The sequence below is a fragment of the Cajanus cajan genome, chromosome 9 (genome assembly GCF_000230855.2).
Source record: "Cajanus cajan strain Asha chromosome 9, NIPB_CcT2T_4, whole genome shotgun sequence".
Taxonomy (NCBI): domain Eukaryota; kingdom Viridiplantae; phylum Streptophyta; class Magnoliopsida; order Fabales; family Fabaceae; genus Cajanus; species Cajanus cajan.
Window position 1 is genome coordinate 51,458,989 of NC_138525.1, and position 18,349 is coordinate 51,477,337.

An 18,349-nucleotide genomic window follows, 5' to 3' on the forward strand; every position below is an offset into this window, starting at 1 on the left:
TTTCACAAAATATGACATCTTTGGAAATGAAAATCCTACCAGATGGAGCAAGACATTTGTAACCCTTATGCGAAGTGGAGTAACCCAAGAACACACATTCTTGAGAGCGAAATTGAAGTTTGGTTTTATTGTAGGGCCGAAGGTGAGGAAAACACGAGCAGCCAAAGACACAGAGAAAGTTGTAGTCAGGGAGCTGATGAAATAGTTTTCGGAAAGGAACATCCTGTTGGATTGAAGAAGGTAGTCTATTGATGAGATAGACACTTGTTAGGAAGGCATAATCCCAAAAGTGCATAGGAAGGTGAGCTTGGGCCAGCAAGGTAAGGCCTAACTCAACAATATGACGATGTTTGCGTTCCACAACACCATTTTGATGGTGAGCGTGGGGAAAAATGATGCGATGATGAATACCATGTTGGGCCAGGTAAGAGGTGAAAGAGCGGAATTTGCCACCCCAGTCAGTTTGAATTGCTTTAATAGGTAATTGAAATTGATTTTGAACCATGGCGTGAAATTGTTTAAAAATATCAAGCGTATGAGCTTTACTTTTGAGCAAAAAGATCGAAGTAAACCAAGTATGAGCATCAACAAATGTAACGTAATATTGGTAACCATTATCAGACAAAACAGGCGCAGGGCCCCATAGATCACTGTAGATTAATTCAAAAGGAGTATGATAAACAGTTTTAGATAATTGAGAGGGTAATTTGTGAGATTTGCCAAGATAACATGAAGTGCAAAAATCAGAAATACTTTTATTAATGATGGGAAAGTTACACAGTTTGAATACAGATTTGAGTACATCATTATGGGGATGTCCCAGTCTAGAATGCCAAGTGGCATAGGAAACAGAACGAGAAGAGACAGTGTGAGCAGAGGGTTGTCTTGGCAGAAGCAAAGACGGAAACTAATATAAGCCATCAGGACTGACAACTCCAAGGAGGAGAGTTTCGTTATTGGCCTGTGATTTAGCCAAACAAAAGGTTGAGTGAAATTCAAAGAAGACAAAGTTATCCTTACAGAATTGACTCACACTAATCAGATTTTTGGTGATAGTGGGAACATAAAGGAGATTATAAAGAGTAAGAGAAATGTGGGGTTTGAGAGGAGAAGAGAAATGAGTAACACCTGAGGAGTTTATGGGGAGACCTTGGCCATTGCCAATTACAATCTGATCCGGCCCTTCAAAAGGGGTATATTGTTGTATATTGTGAGATACGTTGGTAACATGATTGGAGGCGCCAGAGTCAGGATACCATATATTGGCGCCAGGTGAGGAAGAAGCCATTGCCAAAGTTGAAGGTGGGGCGTGAAGGTTCCCAGGAGAGACAAGGTAGGCTTGGGATGTGTTAGGATTGGGTGGTCGAGGCCCCAAAATGCCATTGGAGAGGCCAGCAGGGTGAGGTGCAGGTTGAGATTGAAAGGGGGAGGTAGTGTAGCCAAAAACAGGGTGGGTGATGGAGGTGTTGGCGGGGAAGGTGTTATCAAGGGGTAGGGTGGGAACGAAGTTGCTATCAAATCGATAATAACAAGTGGAAGCAATGTGACCATAGCAATGACAAACCTGACATTGGGTACCAGAAAACCTGTCACGGCTAGGCATGGCAACGGGGCGGGGCGGGTACGGGTTTGATGATACCCGTCCCCGTCCCCGCGACTAAAACCCATACCCGTCCCCGTCCCCATACCCGTCGGGTATGGGATTTTTGTCCCATCCCCGTCCCCGTCGGGTATCGGGTATACCCGTACCCGTACCCGTAAAAAAAATAATTTTTTTTTACAAAAATTTTTTTAACTTATTTTTACAGGGAAAATCACGGCCGTGATTCTAAATCACGCCCGTGATTCACCAGAGAAAATCACGGCCGTGACTCCCAATCACACCCGTGAACGCCACTGACCCTTCATAGATGTGCTCCAGAGAAGATCACGGTCGTGATTCTCAGTCACGGCCGTGATTCAGCAAACTAAAACTTTCATGTGTTTATTAGATTCAGCATTGTGTCAATTTATTTTCTTAGTTATTTAAAAAATTAAAAGTCATATAAAATATATTTAAAAATTCAAAACACCGAGATAACCAATCCAAACCAAACTACAAAGGTCAGTTTAGTTCGAATTTGATATTTCATTTTAACCAAACCAAACTGGAACCATATCCTTCTCACTGTCCAAGTGAGAAATTGTGAAACAGGTTATATCACTTAACAGTTCACATGAAAGGGCAAGACAAACTGAAGAAAGAGAGGGAAACAAAAGTACACTTCTTTCCAGTTCCCCTATTTAAACAGAGAGAAACCCAGATAATCAGATTATATACTTGAGTCGGAAGGCTCAAGATACCAACTACGGAGTGCTTGTGCGAAAGGAGATCCTAGAGAGATTGAGCGAGAGAGAGACGTACCAGTGTGGTGAGGGAGCCGCTCGGAGGGAGAAAATGTAGGCTGGAGTGGCTGGTCCGTCGGAGGCTGGAGTGGCTCGTCCGTCGGAGGCTGGAGTGCGCAGTGTGAAACCCTAACTCGTGGAGGCTGGAGTGTAATCGTGTGATTCGTGTTGCTAAACTTGCTATAATCGTGTTGCTGGAGTGAGTCACTTTAGACTAGAGACATTATTTTTAAAATTTTAATTTTTTTTAAATAATTAAACCGGGGACGGGTATTTAACCGGGGACGGGGATGGGGACGGGGACGGGGACGGGGACGGGGACGGGGCGGGTAAGTATATACCCGTACCCGTACCCGTACCCGATTTAATTTATCGGGTTTTACCCGTACCCGTACCCGGTCAAAGCGGGTATTCCCCGTCAAAGTCGGGACGGGTTCGGGTATTACCCACGGGTACGGGTTTATTTGCCATCCCTAGTCACGGCCACGGCCATAGCGGTGGTTGGATCGGCCACCGCGCCCACTGCGTGCACCAGGTCGACCACCACGGAAGGATTCAAGAATCTTGATGGGCAAGGTTGGCTTGGGGTTGCGAGGTAGGGGTGTTAGAGCCCGATAAGGATTCAAGAAGATTGACGGAGATAAGATTCTTCTTCTTGAATTTCTCAAGGCGGGATTCATGGGCAAGAAGGAGGGTTTCAACCTCTTCGATGGACAAAACATCAAAGCGGCTGCTGATTAGGGAGACCGTGACTCGTATTCTTCTGGTAGACCTTCAAGAACAATATCCAAATGTTCCTTAGAGGAGATAGAGTCACCAATGGCTATGAGAGAATCAACTAGGGATTGGATGCGGAGAAGATAATCGGAGATGGTGCAGTTGTCAAGGGTGGTGCTGCGAAGGTCACTGCGGAGTTGGCGGGCTTTAGCGTTTGTGTGGGCATGGAAGTACGCATGGATCTTGTCCCAAATCTGGAATGAGGACTTGCAACCGATGACGCGGGTGAGCATGTCCTTGGACATGGAGGATTGCAACCAGGAGAGAAGTAACTGGTCTTGCTGTTCCCAAGCCAGATACTCTTCGGAGACGCGATTTTCATCTCTGTCGGAAACCGTGAGAAATTTCGGAGGAATTTGAGGATTGACCAGAAAATGATGAAGACGATGGCCTTTTATGACGGGTTCAGCTTGTTGACACCAAAGAAGATAATTCTTGGTGTCAAGTTTCTCAGAAATAGTATGGGCAAAGGTGAGGGAGGGAGATAGAGAGGGTTTTACAGGGGCAGCTTGAAAGTGTGGTGGTGCAGTTGAGGAGGACGATGGTGGTTCGTCGGCCATAAGGAAAGACCGGCAACGAGAAAGAAGGGGGCTGAGAAAGAGGGGAGGAGGGATTAAAAGGGATAAGATGGAGGAGGATCGATGAGCTCTATGATACTATATTGAGTAACAGAAAGAATTGTGATGAGAGAGTTGTGAGAAGAAGAGAGATTGAGTGGAAGCAATTCAGTAAAGAAAGAAATTATAATTAACATTACAACTTGTCTATTTATATGTATCTATAGCTTCAAAGGAAGCTATAGATACATTGACCTGTTGAGCAGGTAACCAAACCAGAAAACAGAAAAATAACTAACAGATAACCAACTAATACAAGAATAAAAATAATACAATACGAAGAAGTAAAGATATACTCCAATACAAACTATTACTAGTTTTTATTTTATTTAGTTTCAAAATTAACTCACTTTGAAAGTTTTCTATTTTGTTAAAATTAGTTTAAGCGTGTTTTTATGGTGGTGGCAGTGGTGGCAGTAGCACGAGGGGTCATTGTCAAATGTTAGTGACAATTTTTTTTTTAAACTAACCAAATTTTCAAATCATTTTTTTTAAATGAATGTAAAAGTAAGTGTTTTGAATGAGTTAAAATTAAAAACCATTTTAGCTCTATTTTAGCAAAATGTGCTTTGTTTTGAAAATCAAAAACTCACAACCACTCCCAACAAGCCCTTAATTTTTAAATGTTGGTTTTTCTTATCTCATTTTATACACATAATATTGTAGTTATTTCAAATGATAGTTTCTGTACATGTTTCTTGTGTTTTTTTTTTTTTTGATGAATATGTTTCTTGTGTTTACTTTTGAGGTTAGTTGCTTATTAATTAAATATTACATTTTTTTCCCTCTTTAGCAATAGCTTTGGTAATAACTTGTTCTTAAGATTCATGTGAATTTCCTTCAATCATTTCTTAGCTTTTAAAAATCCTTGTTTGGTCCCTATGCACTGAATGATTTAACTAGTACCTTTGTCTCTTAACAATTGTTTGGAGGGCATGAGTGAGGTCAGCAAGTCTATACTAGAAGGCTAAAATTCACAAGTCTTGGTTGCATTTGTATTGTTATCTGACAGCTTGTAGTTTGCTCTACATTTAAAGAACTGTATGTGGATGCACTGATGGTTTTATTCTTAGGGTGTGTAACATTCTCATTCTTGAAGACTTGAATTTATTAAAGTAATTAATTTCTCTATCTTGTTTCTGCATTGCAGGTGATCGCTAAATTAACAGATGGAAAGGCAACTCATATTCCTTATCGAGATTCAAAGCTCACTCGGTTGTTACAATCATCCCTCAGTGGCCATGGACGGATTTCTGTCAGTACAATTGCTCTTTATGCTAGTTGTAATTCGTAAACATTTGTATGGCTAACTAATGTTTGAAAATGACTCGACTATGGTTTGGTCTTTTGAAGCTCATTTGCACAGTTACTCCTGCTTCTAGCAGTAGTGAAGAGACACACAACACATTAAAGTTTGCACACCGGAGTAAGCATGTTGAAATCAAAGCTTCTCAAAATAAGGTGAGTTTATATGAAATGTTGATAATGTGATAACTTCTAGACATAAATAAGGTGAGTTTATATGAAATGTTGATAATGTGATAACTTCTAGACATAGTGATTTCATGCTATTAACTTTTAGCTGATTCCCTTGTACTAGATTATGGATGAGAAGTCTCTGATCAAGAAGTATCAGAGGGAAATTTCTGAGTTAAAGCAGGAGCTTCAGCAACTGAAGCGTGGAATGGTTGAGAATCCCAATATGGCCACATCTTCACAAGAAGATCTGGTTAATTTGAAGCTTCAGGTTTGTGCTGATGCATATAAATTAGATCATCTGAAAAGGACACTATACTTGGTGGAAGACTTTATAATATGCCAGAATAAAATGTCGTGTCTTGACTCTCAAATATGCAGTGCTAATTTATCATTGCACATCAAAACTGATATCCATAAATGGTATGATGTTTCTTTCTTCACTTCCCCATAATAAGCATTACTTCATTATGTAATAGCTTGAAGCTGGTCAATCCAAATTGAAGTCGAGATTGGAAGAGGAGGAACAGGCTAAAGCAGCATTGATGGGAAGAATTCAGCGACTAACCAAATTAATCTTAGTTTCTACAAAGAATGCAATGACTTCAAGCATTCCAGAAAGGCCTAGCCATAGGCGAAGACATTCTTTTGGGGAAGATGAGGTGTGTTTATTTACATGGGAACTCCATTTTGTGTGGCATTCAATTATATGCTTTGGAATTTAATCTTGTAATGCCATGTCTTTTAATTAATGTGTTGTTTTGTGATACAAATTTCCAGTTTCTTGGAATGGCTAGTAACATTGTAAATATTATTTGTGATAATGATTAATGTTTGTCCTTATTTGAATGCAGCTAGCATATTTACCAGATCGAAAACGTGAGTCCTGGGTTAATGATGACACAGGGAGCCATGCTTCAGTTCCTTCAGCAGAAGAAAAGGATGACATTGCAAATTTAGATGAATTGGTGAAGGATTATAAAAGAAGCAAAAGGCGTGGAATGCTTGGTTGGTTGAAGCTGAGAGTAAGCTATTTTCCTATTTATTTGAACTTATATTATTTATTGTGTTATAAATAATTGATTAACTGATTGATAAGTATAGAAGTTAGTATCGATGTATAAAATAATAATACAAAAATCCCCATTCATAAATGATATGTACTGTAATTAAGACCAACACAGGAAAAATTTGGGAATTTCTGCCAAGCTTAGGTTTGTTTGTATTTGACAATTAGGATTGCTCTATCTAAATTTTATGTGAAAATAGTATTTTATATTTATTGTTATCCAACCGACAATATATGCTGCTAATGCAGAAACCTGATAACGGTGATGGATCATTGCCAAATGTTGATAGTGAGGGCTCTGCAAATGGTTCACCTGCATCTGCTTCAAAATTAACTCCAAACAGAGTCATGCTTCATGTCATGAAAGATTCACGCAGGAATTCAGTTAGCAAAAAGGATAATGCTTCAGCTCTCAATTCTTTTCCAGGAAGAACTCAAGCAGGTGATTTGTTCGGTGTAACTGTTGGTGGTCGTCAACTTCCTCCGGTGAGATCTCAAATACTAGTGTGATCAATGTTTCTGAAAAGACACATGATACATCTATCTTGAAACTGGTGAATCTTATGGATGTGAACCATAATTATGCTAAATGACTATCTTGCAGACTGGGACTACTGTAACTGATCAAATGGATCTTCTGCGTGAACAAGTAAAAATGTTGGCTGGAGAGGTGGCATTTTGTATTAGTTCTCTGAAAAGACTGTCTGAACAGGCAGCTAACAAGCCTGAAGATATTCAACTACAAGTGAGCTTTTTTATTTAAGATTGACAAATGAAGACCAAATTTAATATTTCATGATAAAACAGGGTGGGTTATTTTGGTTATAATGACAGGAAGACATGCACAAGTTGAAGGGTGAAATTAGCCAAAAGAAGAATCAAATCCGTATCCTAGAGCAACGGATGATTGGATCACTAGGACATGCACCAAGTAACAACGAAATGTCTCAGGTAACTGAAATTAAAATCTGCTCAAAGCCACCTTATAAATACAGCTATATTCAGTGAAGAACAATTAAAATAATTCTATCTAAAAACTTGTAGCATCTTGCTGTTCTTTCATGCTATATAAATTTGCATTGTGATAAGAAGTTTATTGCTGCCAAATATCATTATAGGTGTAATTGTTAAAATCCCAAAGTATATATTTCATGTTATCATGCATCGTGGTGAACAAAAACAAAGAATTATATATAATGCAGTGTGCTACTATCCATGGTTAACAGGGAAATTTAATCCAAGAACAGCAATAAAAAAACAGTCAACTGACATGATCAGATCATTTATCTTATTTAAGCTTCTTAATGGATTCCCCCTACCCTAACCCCCCCCCCCTCCCCTTTTATGAAACTAGTAATTGTCATCATCAACCCCCACATCTTTATTTCATCTGTGCTTTCTCACATCCAACAATCTATGTTTGTGGCCCTCAATTTACTCTGACTTATCCTCTGTTTTGGACATCTCTTGCTCTGGAGTTAAGTCTTTCTTGTCTTTCCTTTATAGCACTTCACTTCAGAATTCTTTATTTACTATTTCAGTATTTTTTTTTCTGGAATAATTTGTTATATCGTGGCTTAACAGTACATAATCTTAAAGATCAGTGTGAAGTTGAACAATAAGAAATATTGGGGAGTTGGATTCCATCTTAAAACCAACTGCCATCTTGTGCCCTAGTAATTGTGGCAGTCGAGACTTTCCAACATCCCCTGCTCCATTGATGCCTATCGAACTGGGCAACCAATACACAGTGGAAGTGATGGAGATTTCACCCACAAACCACAGAAATAATAGAGATGGCTGTGACTCCATGTTATATTCCATCTCAAAACCTATTGACATTAAATGACATTGTGCAACAAACATATAGACCATGGTGAAATTATGGGTTTAGGTATAAAGGAAGAAAGAAAAGGGAAACACTATATTAATGTTATCATTTATCAATCCCGGATAGTGGTGCGTAGGGGCTGACCCCAAAAACGCTATACACAGTTTATATTATTTATACTAGATACATATAAATGTTAAAAAATTAAAAACAATGCTAAAAAATCTTAACATGTTCATAATTAACAATAACGAGTTATAGGTCTCAGCTCTTACGCATACAAGTAAATAGTAACAAGGGATACCATGTTTAACGAAAGAGAGAAAAAAGGAGTAAATGCAGTTTGGGTCTTTGGGAGATAGAGAGAAAAAAGGAGTAAATGCAGTTTGGGTCTTTGGGAGATAGATTACCAAAAAAGGACCTTAAAGACTTAGACTAGAGAGACAATAAACAGAGAACGCAGACTGATGGAACAAAAACAGGAGAAAATAGAAGAAAAAAACCTGGAGAGACAAAAACATGGAAGACACAGATTGATGAGAATAAGAGAACAACGGGAACAAGATTACAAGAGAAAAAAAACTGAGATTGAGAGGAGACAAGTTATAAAAGCTGTTTGATGGGTCGTGCAGTAGTTGCAAGGTAGGAGAGGAGACAAGTGAGGCATGATTGTTATGAACTTTGCAAGGGTTTTCTAGAAGCTGAAACCCTTTTTTAACCCAAAATTATCTCTATAAAATGCCCCCCTAGCATTAATATTGGAGGCCATTCTGGATTTTGGACACCATCAGCATAGTGGTGTTATATCTTCGTGAAATGCAGCTATTTTGGCTGCTATTGTGGTTTCCAGAAATGCTACAGTGAAGTGTAATGCTATGGATGTGCATATAGCATCCAGGGGCTTGTACACATCTCTACGCTGCTAAAGCGTGCTATTGACAATGCTGCTATCTGTTAACGGATGGATTCTATGTTAATGTATTTATTTCTTCATAAAACCTAGAATGCTATAACGCTGACCCTTACTTAGTTATTTAAACTAATCATAATGGTAGCTAGTCAGGGAAACAAATCAAGATAAGAAAAGGAAATATGGCAACCAATTCTAAGATAAAGAGGAAATAGGGAAATTAATCCTTGAGCATAATCTATTATAAGATATTTTCATATATTCTAGCAGATTGCACCCAGGTAATTGAAGCAGGCAACAGAGAGGGTGTTACTAGACTAATAAATTTTGATAGAAATTTCTGTAGTTGCCCACGGTCATTAACCCAGTTGGTACCGCTTCTGTTTGAGTTTCTAGTGCAGGGTCCTAAGCTCAACAAACGAGGACCTATAATTAATTGTCTTTTCCCTAGTAGAGAAATCCTTCCCCACTTTTTTTTTGGGTAAAAAATAGGAAAAATTGTACTCACTTTCCCTAAAGTCTGTTTAAATGACACACACTTTCCCTCTAATTTTTCAAAACCACTCATTTCCTTTACAATAATATCATTAGTCAAAATGAGAGAGAAAAAAAAAGTTAATTTATATTCTGCCAATTATATATGCATCTATCATTCATTTTTGAATTACATACAATGCTGTCTTTTTTATAAATTTTTTTTAAAGTTGGTATATTTTTTAAATCACAATAAGTATGATATTTATGATATAATTTGGGAGTTAAAATTGAGTAAGAGATCGAGTCTCATTCAATTGTTGGCACTTGCATTAATAACTTTTAATAATGCACAAATAGTGTTATTTTATATAAGGAGTTCTATGAATCACTTAGATAAATAAATGAGAGAAGTTAGTATTCTCTTAAAGATTAAAGGAACTGTGTGTCATTTAAAAAGACCTCAGGGGAGGTCAATGCAATTTTTCCTAAAAAATAAAGCCTATCGTACCCAAGGTTTTTTTAGAGTTTTCAATAGTGATGACTTCTCCTTTTGCATGGTTGTTAATGATAGTTTATATATAGCAATGTATTAACAAACTTCCTTTTTTTTTGCTAAAATAAAAATTGGGGTATATTTTATTTCTAAGCTTCAACCTACCTTTACTTAATTTCTGATGTAGGCTCTATCCAAGCTTACCACTGAACTCAATGAAAAGATTTTTGAACTTGAGGTTCGTTGTCTTATCCTCTTGATAGTTTTAGGATGGTTTAAATTGCGTTTAGCTATTATAAATCTGAGTATTATACTAAGATGTTCTATCATGTTAATTGAGCATTCAAGATCAAGTCTGCAGATAACAGGATACTTCAAGAGCAACTGCAATTGAAGGTATATTATGCAATTGTATGACCTTTTAAGGGGAATTGTTGCTATTCCTGACATTTGCTAAACTTCTACAGAATTCAGAGAATGTTGAGATGCAAGAGACAATTATTTCACTAAAGAAACAGATAAATTTGTTGTTGGATAAAACCTCAACTAATTTTCAGCACGTTGCTGCTAGTGAGACTGGCTATTCTAGGGATGTGTTGGGAAAGACCGATGAAGCACGGTCAGTCAAAAACTTGAATGCAACAGTCTCTGAAGCGCATCCGAAGCAAGGAAGTAGTGATCCAAATATAAATTCTCAAATTCTTATGCAGGTTATATCTCTCTCTTTCTCTCTGTGGCACTTTCTGCTGGAGGAAACTCAAACTATTGGCATAATAGATAATCATGAGAACTGATTCCTAGATGTTTTTGATTGTTTGTGTTTCAGTAGAAGTGATTTTCTTTTTTAATATTAAATTGTGCAGGCAGCTGAAATAGATAATTTAAGGCAAGAGAATGCGAGATTGGTGGAAGAGAAAGACGGGCTTGAAATTCAAAGTCATAAACTTGCAGAAGAAGCTTCATATGCAAAAGAGTTGGCAGCAGCTGCAGCAGTTGAACTCCGAAACCTGGCTGAAGAAGTGACTAAACTTACTTATGAAAATGCAGAACTGACTGGTGATCTGGCAGCTGCAAAAGTGGCCTCTTGCAAATCCAGCTTTTCTCCAACGTCTTCACAAAATATAAATAATAGTTTTCAACGAGATGCGCAATCGAAAAAGCTGGGGAATGAAGTTCGTATTGAGGAGTTGCAGAAGGACCTTAATGCTAGATTCCAAAAAGAAGCTGCATTAGAAGCAGCTCTATCTATGAAAGTTGAAATAGCTGACCTGAGAAGGACACTAGATGAAATAAAACACCAAAAACAAGATTTGGAATATGAGCTTACAAACATGCAGATGTTGGTAGCCAAGATGAGAAAGCATGGCATTAATGGTGAGGATAAGTCAACAGTTCATATGGCTAATGATGTACAAACCAAGGTTAAAAATGGACTTCCAACAACTAATGGCTACTCTCGTAGAAAACAATGCAAAGAGGATGAAATTTTAGGAAGCATGGAAGATATGATTGCATTAGAAGAACTGAGGGCTAATTATCAAAGAGAAAGAAGAAGATGCAAAGAACTTGAAAGTCATATTTCTATATTGAAGGTATGCCATTCTCATTATCAAATTAAATATTTCATCTATGTTTCATGGTAATATGAATCATGCTCATAATCTGCATTGATTAAATTCTGGTTGACTTTGCACTAAGATCAAGGGTGAGAAAATGAGTTTTGGAGACTGTTTCAGGAGAGATGATGAAGAAAGAGAAAATTGAGATTAGGTAGACTGGAAAGGGAAGATCATTGAGATGTACTCTCATGAATATAATATGATTAACTAAATAGCAAGTTCGATAAGTCTATAATTTTTACAAAAAGTAATTTCTGACAACGATAACTGGTAAAAAATGTGGATAAACTTTTCAATGAGGATAAATGAGACTACGAGCACAACTACATACGGGTATGAAAGAATTGACCTCAAATTCAATTGCGGCTGAGATTCTTCGTATATATGTTGGGAATGTAGACATTGAATTAAGGAAAACAGGAATTTAAAAAGTGAAAAACATAAATGCTTTAATATCTGGATTTTTAAAGACAATGGCCGGCAGGAGTAACGAAAGGGTATCAAGAAGACTAGAAAAATGAAATTCAGGATACTGTTCAACCGTATGATTTAATTAGAAAGATTATATTCCATAGAGAATGGTTACAGACAGGTGCTAGTTGCTTGGTCTTTCAAACCTGATTTCCCTGTTTGCAATTTTCTATTTGCACTCATAATAGAATTTTGTTTTGGAGGGTAGGAATTATAAATGGCACGGGTTAATTTCGTAGGTGGCCATGTTTCTTGCATCACATATGCCTAGGCTTGGTTTTCTGATTTCTCTACACAAAGAGAAAGAATTGCAAATGATATCACTTTTAACTATTTAATAGGGTGAAGATATCGCTGGTCTGGATGTCATGGCTCTTGAAGAACTTCAAAACCTTCATATTGAGGCAATAACAAAGATTTGCCATGCAAAGGTGATATTTCTCACTTGCCTGCCTTTCAACAGTAAATTTGCATTGTCAATGCTTGTGTCCCTTGAAAATTTTGATACATATTCCAGGGTCATCTTTTATGTTCATTCATATTCTGGAAAAGTAAACATCAACTCCGTCTTAGATGCTATTTCGGATGAGTTATTGCTAGATATGTTTTAAAATTGGCAACTTTCTAATACCCAAAATAACGTTTCTTGTACAAAGAGTAACCTCATTTTCCTACTTCATGTTGAGAAATTTTCTTAATCTCTGGCGACCAATCTGTCATGACTGATGAACTTTCTTTTACAACTTGCAGTATGCAAATCAAAACTTGTAACATCATGCTGTTGGCTGCTGTGAGTGTTGTACTCGGGATTTTTGAAGTTGGTATCAAATATCAATTCATAAAACTGCAATCCAGAAACTATGTTCCTAATTCAGGTGTTAACTTAATATGCTCTATTATTGCAGGTACAGTATATTTTGTAAACATAACAAAACACTGACAATCATTCTCAATCATCCTTGTAATGGTGTATGGAAGCATTGAAGGCCTATCCGCTTGTTTAGTGAATAGCTACTTGCTACTGACGGGAATTGAGGCCCTTCAACTTCAAGAATTTTTCTCTAGCTAGGATCAGTAACTGTAGCTTGTATTGTTTGGAAGTTGCCATTTACAAATTCACAAAATGAAGCTTATGAAGCATAAAATATTGTAGTAAGGCGACCAAAAAAAAATGTATGTATATATATGTTGTACCATATGGAATTTTATATATGCTATCTAATGTACATCCGAGCACCCACTTCTCAATAATTCATTGACCATCTGTTACTTCATAAGATGCTGGGCAACGTTCCCCAAAGAGACCCAAATTGGCTGCGTATGGGTGTGGAAAATCACCTTCCAAATGACTATTAACACTGTTAATGAACAAGAAAAAAAAAATCCTTGTAAGACTTGTGGCATTCACAATTATGTAAGAAATTAAGAGAAATTTTTTGGGAAACCTGTCGCAATTTGAAGAAACCCATCCAATCTGCTGTTTCTCGTTGTCATATATCACGATTTTATCTTGTAAAGAGATGTCTGAGAGCGACAGAAAGTGTATTACCTTCATATTATCAAATAAAAGAGAAACAAAAGTGGAATTGTTTACACTCTGTTGAGATTTGGCATGCCTTACCTCCTATTATGTTAAGATTTTCTAGTCCTACTTCAGTGCCATCCAGAATCCCCAAGCACACATTACCATGATTCTGGAACAGGACAGAATATTAGACAATTTCATTTGTTGCCTTCACTACTGAGGCAGAGAAGTTCAGTCTTAAAAGTGCTCACAGTGATAATTAGATAAGCTTCTGGTGGTAGATGCATCTGCAAATTATTGGAGTTTGTGAAGCTCAACGCTAGGGGCTTGAAATATTTCTTGACATCACTTAAAGAGTTGAAAGACTTTGCACCCTTCCAACAAATTGGAAGTGATGGATCCTCGGTTGCCCTTTTCAACTGTTTTCCCTTTAAATCATTAGTTACCTGAATTATGGATCAAGGATTATTAACCGAAGATGGCAGGCTAAATCTCTAGGCCATATAAGCAATGAAATTGATTACTAAAATTGAGACTCTGCAGATTCCATCTTACCAAGTCAACAATAATTTGATAGGTTTGGGAGTTGAAGTATGTGTAAGAGCTCCCACTGTCGAAGATAAGTTCAAGACCCTTAACAGTAGTAGCCTTTTCATTGAAATACAGATCTGCTGGTCCTAAGCTGTAGTGTTTCCTGAAGTAATGATTGTTTGCAAAATTTCAAGTTCTCACGAGTGCCAATACATGTGAAACAGAACCATCTCAGAAGGAGCAATAACATCAATTTGAACTTACTCTGAAGAACTAGGCAACATGGGTGTCCAAACTATTCCTGATGAGGGAATGAGATCATATCCAAAGAATAAAAACCCTCCTCCTCGTGCACTTAAGCAGTGGCCAACCACATTGCGGATCAGACCCAAAGAATGAAGCTGAGACAAAATGCTTGCTCTGCCATTGCCAAGGCCAAGGACTCCTGCTGTGGTTGGGGAGGTAAAACCAGAATACTTTTGATCATATCCACACCTAGCCATGCATCAGACAAATCAACTCTTAATTGTTCAGAAAGCTGAATGGCAAACTTTAGCTCCAAGTTGAAGCCGTGGTAACTTTTCTTAGGTGTAGATTAATACTGCTCCGGTTCCCTATATACTAAAGCATCATTTCACAATCATTTTTTTTTCTTATATTTTTCCATCACAACTTCACCAATAAGAGCATGTTGGGTAACTTCTCTAGAAATACTTCTCAAAGAGAAAAATAGGAAAGAAAAATGAAATAAGCTTCTTTATTAACTAAAATTAATTTATACATAAGCTAATTTATTGAAGCTCATTACTATTAACTTCTATTAAAACTTATTTTTAACTTATGCACAAGTTAGCTTTAACTTGTGAAAATGTTATTTTGATTTTCCTTATTTTTTCCACCTAAAAGTGCTTTTGGATATATATATCCAAACAAATAACAGATGCAACCACTGTTAATCATGAGGATGGAAACAAAACGCTCACCCAAAGGCTATCCTAGGGCGCACCACAGAGCCATTAGTGAATTGAAGGGGAACATAGTCCCGGACTAGCACACCCAGAGATGATCCATGATCTGCATACTCAACTTCATAGTCACATTGGTCATCTGGTGAAGCACAATGATGGTCTGTTGATAAGTGCACTTCAGAACACAATTGGTCCACACATTGCACAAGGTTGTGATTGGGTTTATAAAGTTGATCACGAGGCTGCAAAGATTGTCACCAGGTAGAATAACTAATTCTGAGGATAGAATAATTTTACTGCTCATACTTCAGAAAAAGTCCTAATCTTAGTTTTAGCATACCTTGGTGCAACCTTTACATGGTGCATCACACTGAACCCAAGTGAGGTCACTACCTGAGTCAATGTCAAGGTCGTAAAGCTTGGGGGGATAGCCAATGTTGAGGGACACTGTGTAATGTCTGCATAGAGAGGAATACAGGTATTTTTCATGGAACCAGTATAGTTTAAACTAAACCAAATTTTCACTTTAGAAATTCTACTATAATTTTCCTTTTTTTTTTTTTTTTCTTTTTTTCCAAAAAGTGACCTATTGTGTGAGATGGGGTCCAATTTGTGAAAGGAAATACCCCCCAGAACATAAAAAAGTTAAAAAGGGCGAGTCAAACCTACTTTTTATTCTTTCTCTTGATAAATTAGAAATTGAATGGTAGGTAAATGAAACAGCAGATACTTGGCATAAGCGATATGAATAATCCCAGAAAACTAGATCTGGAACTAATTCTATAAGAACTGATCAAAATCAGAATTCCATTTTTTTTCTTCTTTAAAATATAGGAGACAGAAAAAATGATTCAGAAAAATAGCATAACTCAACACCGAACAGTATAACTAAAACAAAGTTATCCAAAAAAAATTAAAACTTTGATTACACATTTATACTAAACAAGGACTGAGAGAAAAATGAAGAATAAGCAAGTTGATACTCCATGAAGAAGAAGTTGGAACAAAAGAATCATAGGATAGAATAACAACATACCCAAGAGGGTAGACATTTCCTTGAACTTTGAAAAGAGCTGAGGAGGAAAGGCGATGATTATGAGAAGATGGGGTGGTGGGCTTCTTGGCGTTGCGGGGTTGATTGGAAGCTGAGAAAGAGAGTGGGAAAATGGCAGAAAATAGAAGAAATAGCAAAGGCAAGTGCAATGATATTGCTTTGCTTTTAACATCCATAGTTTATGAGAGGGTGGAAAAGTTTGCAATGATGATTGTGGGAAAGGTTGTGACTGAAACCTTAACAAGTGATGAAACAGAAAAAGAAATGAAAAGGGAAGAAGTTTTGGACACTGAAATAGAGCATTCACTGCGTGTCTATTTTCTGGCTCATGTTTTGGTCGGGGGGGCAGTTGGCAGATACCAACGTGATTTAATGCTTTATGATTTTTTTTTTTAATTTTAACTAATAATTATTATTTTTATATTATTCAACTCATTATTCTTAGATGTAAAAATAGTAATTTTTTTAGTAACTAATAGGCTATGTATTATCTAGTCATAAGATTATTATGTATGGTAATTTTCCGTTTTATATAATAATTAGTTTTAATGTATTATTTGGTCTTAAATTTTTGAAAAATTTTAATTAGGTCTCTAAATTTAAAACAATATAATTAGATTTTTTTTTTGTAATTTAGTCTTCGTAGTTAGAGTATTGTTTACAATCTATGAAATTTAACAAAATATTATTTATATTTTCATATTTAGATAATTACATTATATTATTACTTCATCTATTTGTGTCACATTTTAATTTCTAGCCGTTAAAGTTCTTGTAATCTCTTTAATCATTAATCTCTCTAAACTCTTATTCCATATTTATTAAAAAAAATTCTAATCTTCCTAGTGGTAGAAGGGTTTGTTGTAGGGATGGAAAAATGAGTTAAGGCATGCGGGCCCACCAAAAAATAATGGGCCAGGCCAAGCATTATGGTCCGCCAACCCGCTTGGCTCGCCTTGCTAGCTCGCTTGGCCTGTCTTGCCTAACTTGTCAACTCTTCGGGCCAAATGGTGGGACTGGACAAACTGGCCCGCCAACTTTTTTTTATATTTTTTTTATATGTATAATGAGAGTAGTGGAGACAACTTATTATAAGGAAGAATCTAATGTTCTTGAAGTAGATGTTAAAGAGTAATTGTTTTTGTGTTTGATTTGTGAAGTACTATTAGTAATTTCTAATTTGTATTTGATTTGCTTGTAAGTTGTAATTTTTAAGTTTGTAATGTGAATTTGTTAAGCAGACATACAATATGCATTTTCAATTTTAAGAGCTTGAACTAATTTGAATTTTGTAAAACCTCATTTTTCCAGGTTTTTTTTAATGCGGGCTAGCTTGCTGGCTTGCCAGCCTGTCTTTAGACAAGACAAACCAAGATTTTCAACCTATTTTTGATTGGCGGGCCAGCCTATCCCAACCCGATCTATTTTTCGCGAGCCACTAGCAGGCTAGGCCTAAACGGGTTAGGTTGGGCCATTTTGTCACCCCTAATTTGTTGTGGAAGGTTACAATTTTCATAAAATGATTAGTCGATTGAAGCCTAACTTTATTGTTCATTTAGGGTCACACTCAATGTTTTAAAACTTGAACTAATGATTGATTCGTAGAGATATTAGGTCAATAGGTCACTAGTTGAATTGATGAGTCATAAATTGAACTACATAAATTGTTATAAATAAAATATAATTAATTATATGTTATATATTATTATGTTTGTTATATATGTAAACAAAAATTTATGTGGTTGAGTGGTTTAGGTAACCTTATAAAAGTTCTTGGTTGAGGGTTTAATTCTTACAACATGCTTTGGCAATAGTTGAAAGGAGGACTTGTGACAAGCTTGTAGGTTTGGAACTCTTGGACAAATCATTTTTGGTTCGATAAAAAAAAATACTAGGGTTGAACTCGATTTTTCACTGGTTTGATTACGTCATCACCAGGACACAAACACATTCAATCCAATAGTTGGCTCAAATTGGTACTAGGTCTAGTTCCTGGTTAGACTCGGGAGTCCAATATGAATTTTAAAACTTTGGTCACAATTACAAGGAATTATTTTTAGATGAAAAGAAAATGCTAGAGCCTTTGAAGATGAAATCAAGTAGCTCTCATGTTTGTGTGATAAGTGATTGTTGGACTTCAAACCAA

The 18,349-nt window shown here is 36.7% G+C and overlaps 2 protein-coding genes across 3 annotated transcripts in view; one reads left to right on the plus strand and one right to left on the minus strand.

Moving 5' to 3' along the window:
• The window catches only part of LOC109816056 (P-loop containing nucleoside triphosphate hydrolases superfamily protein), a 26,237-nt gene extending 12,861 nt beyond the window's left edge, over positions 1–13,376 (plus strand). Inside the window, exons 12-26 of one of the 2 annotated variants that reach the window (XR_002241233.3) lie at positions 4,930–5,034; positions 5,133–5,240; positions 5,380–5,526; positions 5,735–5,917; positions 6,110–6,280; positions 6,574–6,810; positions 6,929–7,069; positions 7,159–7,275; positions 10,223–10,273; positions 10,384–10,431; positions 10,503–10,745; positions 10,899–11,627; positions 12,467–12,556; positions 12,876–12,946; positions 13,031–13,376. Coding sequence is in view for 1 of the 2 variants with exons in the window: in XM_020380920.3 (XP_020236509.1) it covers positions 4,930–5,034; positions 5,133–5,240; positions 5,380–5,526; positions 5,735–5,917; positions 6,110–6,280; positions 6,574–6,810; positions 6,929–7,069; positions 7,159–7,275; positions 10,223–10,273; positions 10,384–10,431; positions 10,503–10,745; positions 10,899–11,627; positions 12,467–12,556; positions 12,876–12,896 (2,391 nt within the window). In the remaining variant the exon portion in view is untranslated. The remainder of the gene's footprint in view (positions 1–4,929; positions 5,035–5,132; positions 5,241–5,379; positions 5,527–5,734; positions 5,918–6,109; positions 6,281–6,573; positions 6,811–6,928; positions 7,070–7,158; positions 7,276–10,222; positions 10,274–10,383; positions 10,432–10,502; positions 10,746–10,898; positions 11,628–12,466; positions 12,557–12,875; positions 12,947–13,030) is intronic. The other variant, XM_020380920.3, reaches the window with a different exon arrangement.
• LOC109816057 (aspartic proteinase Asp1) lies at positions 12,996–16,544 on the minus strand. Its single transcript, XM_020380922.3, has 9 exons — positions 16,186–16,544; positions 15,490–15,607; positions 15,165–15,391; positions 14,446–14,676; positions 14,206–14,344; positions 13,902–14,096; positions 13,747–13,819; positions 13,571–13,649; positions 12,996–13,483 (listed from the first exon to the last, which is right to left on the minus strand). Exons 1-9 carry the CDS (start codon positions 16,377–16,379, stop codon positions 13,378–13,380), a joined length of 1,362 nt encoding a protein of 453 aa, XP_020236511.1. The 5' UTR covers positions 16,380–16,544; the 3' UTR covers positions 12,996–13,377.
• Between the last annotated feature and the right edge of the window lie 1,805 nt (positions 16,545–18,349).

Bases quoted from the DNA above. Each gene is read 5' to 3' on its own strand.
- LOC109816057 (XM_020380922.3), bottom strand. From the start codon at position 16,379: ATGGATGTTAAAAGCAAAGCAATATCATTGCACTTGCCTTTGCTATTT. The intron at 15,608-16,185 runs GTATGTTGTTAT...CTCTCTATGCAG, and splicing joins GGAAATGTCTACCCTCTTGG to ACATTACACAGTGTCCCTCA. The intron at 15,392-15,489 runs GTATGCTAAAAC...CAATCTTTGCAG, and splicing joins CATGTAAAGGTTGCACCAAG to CCTCGTGATCAACTTTATAA.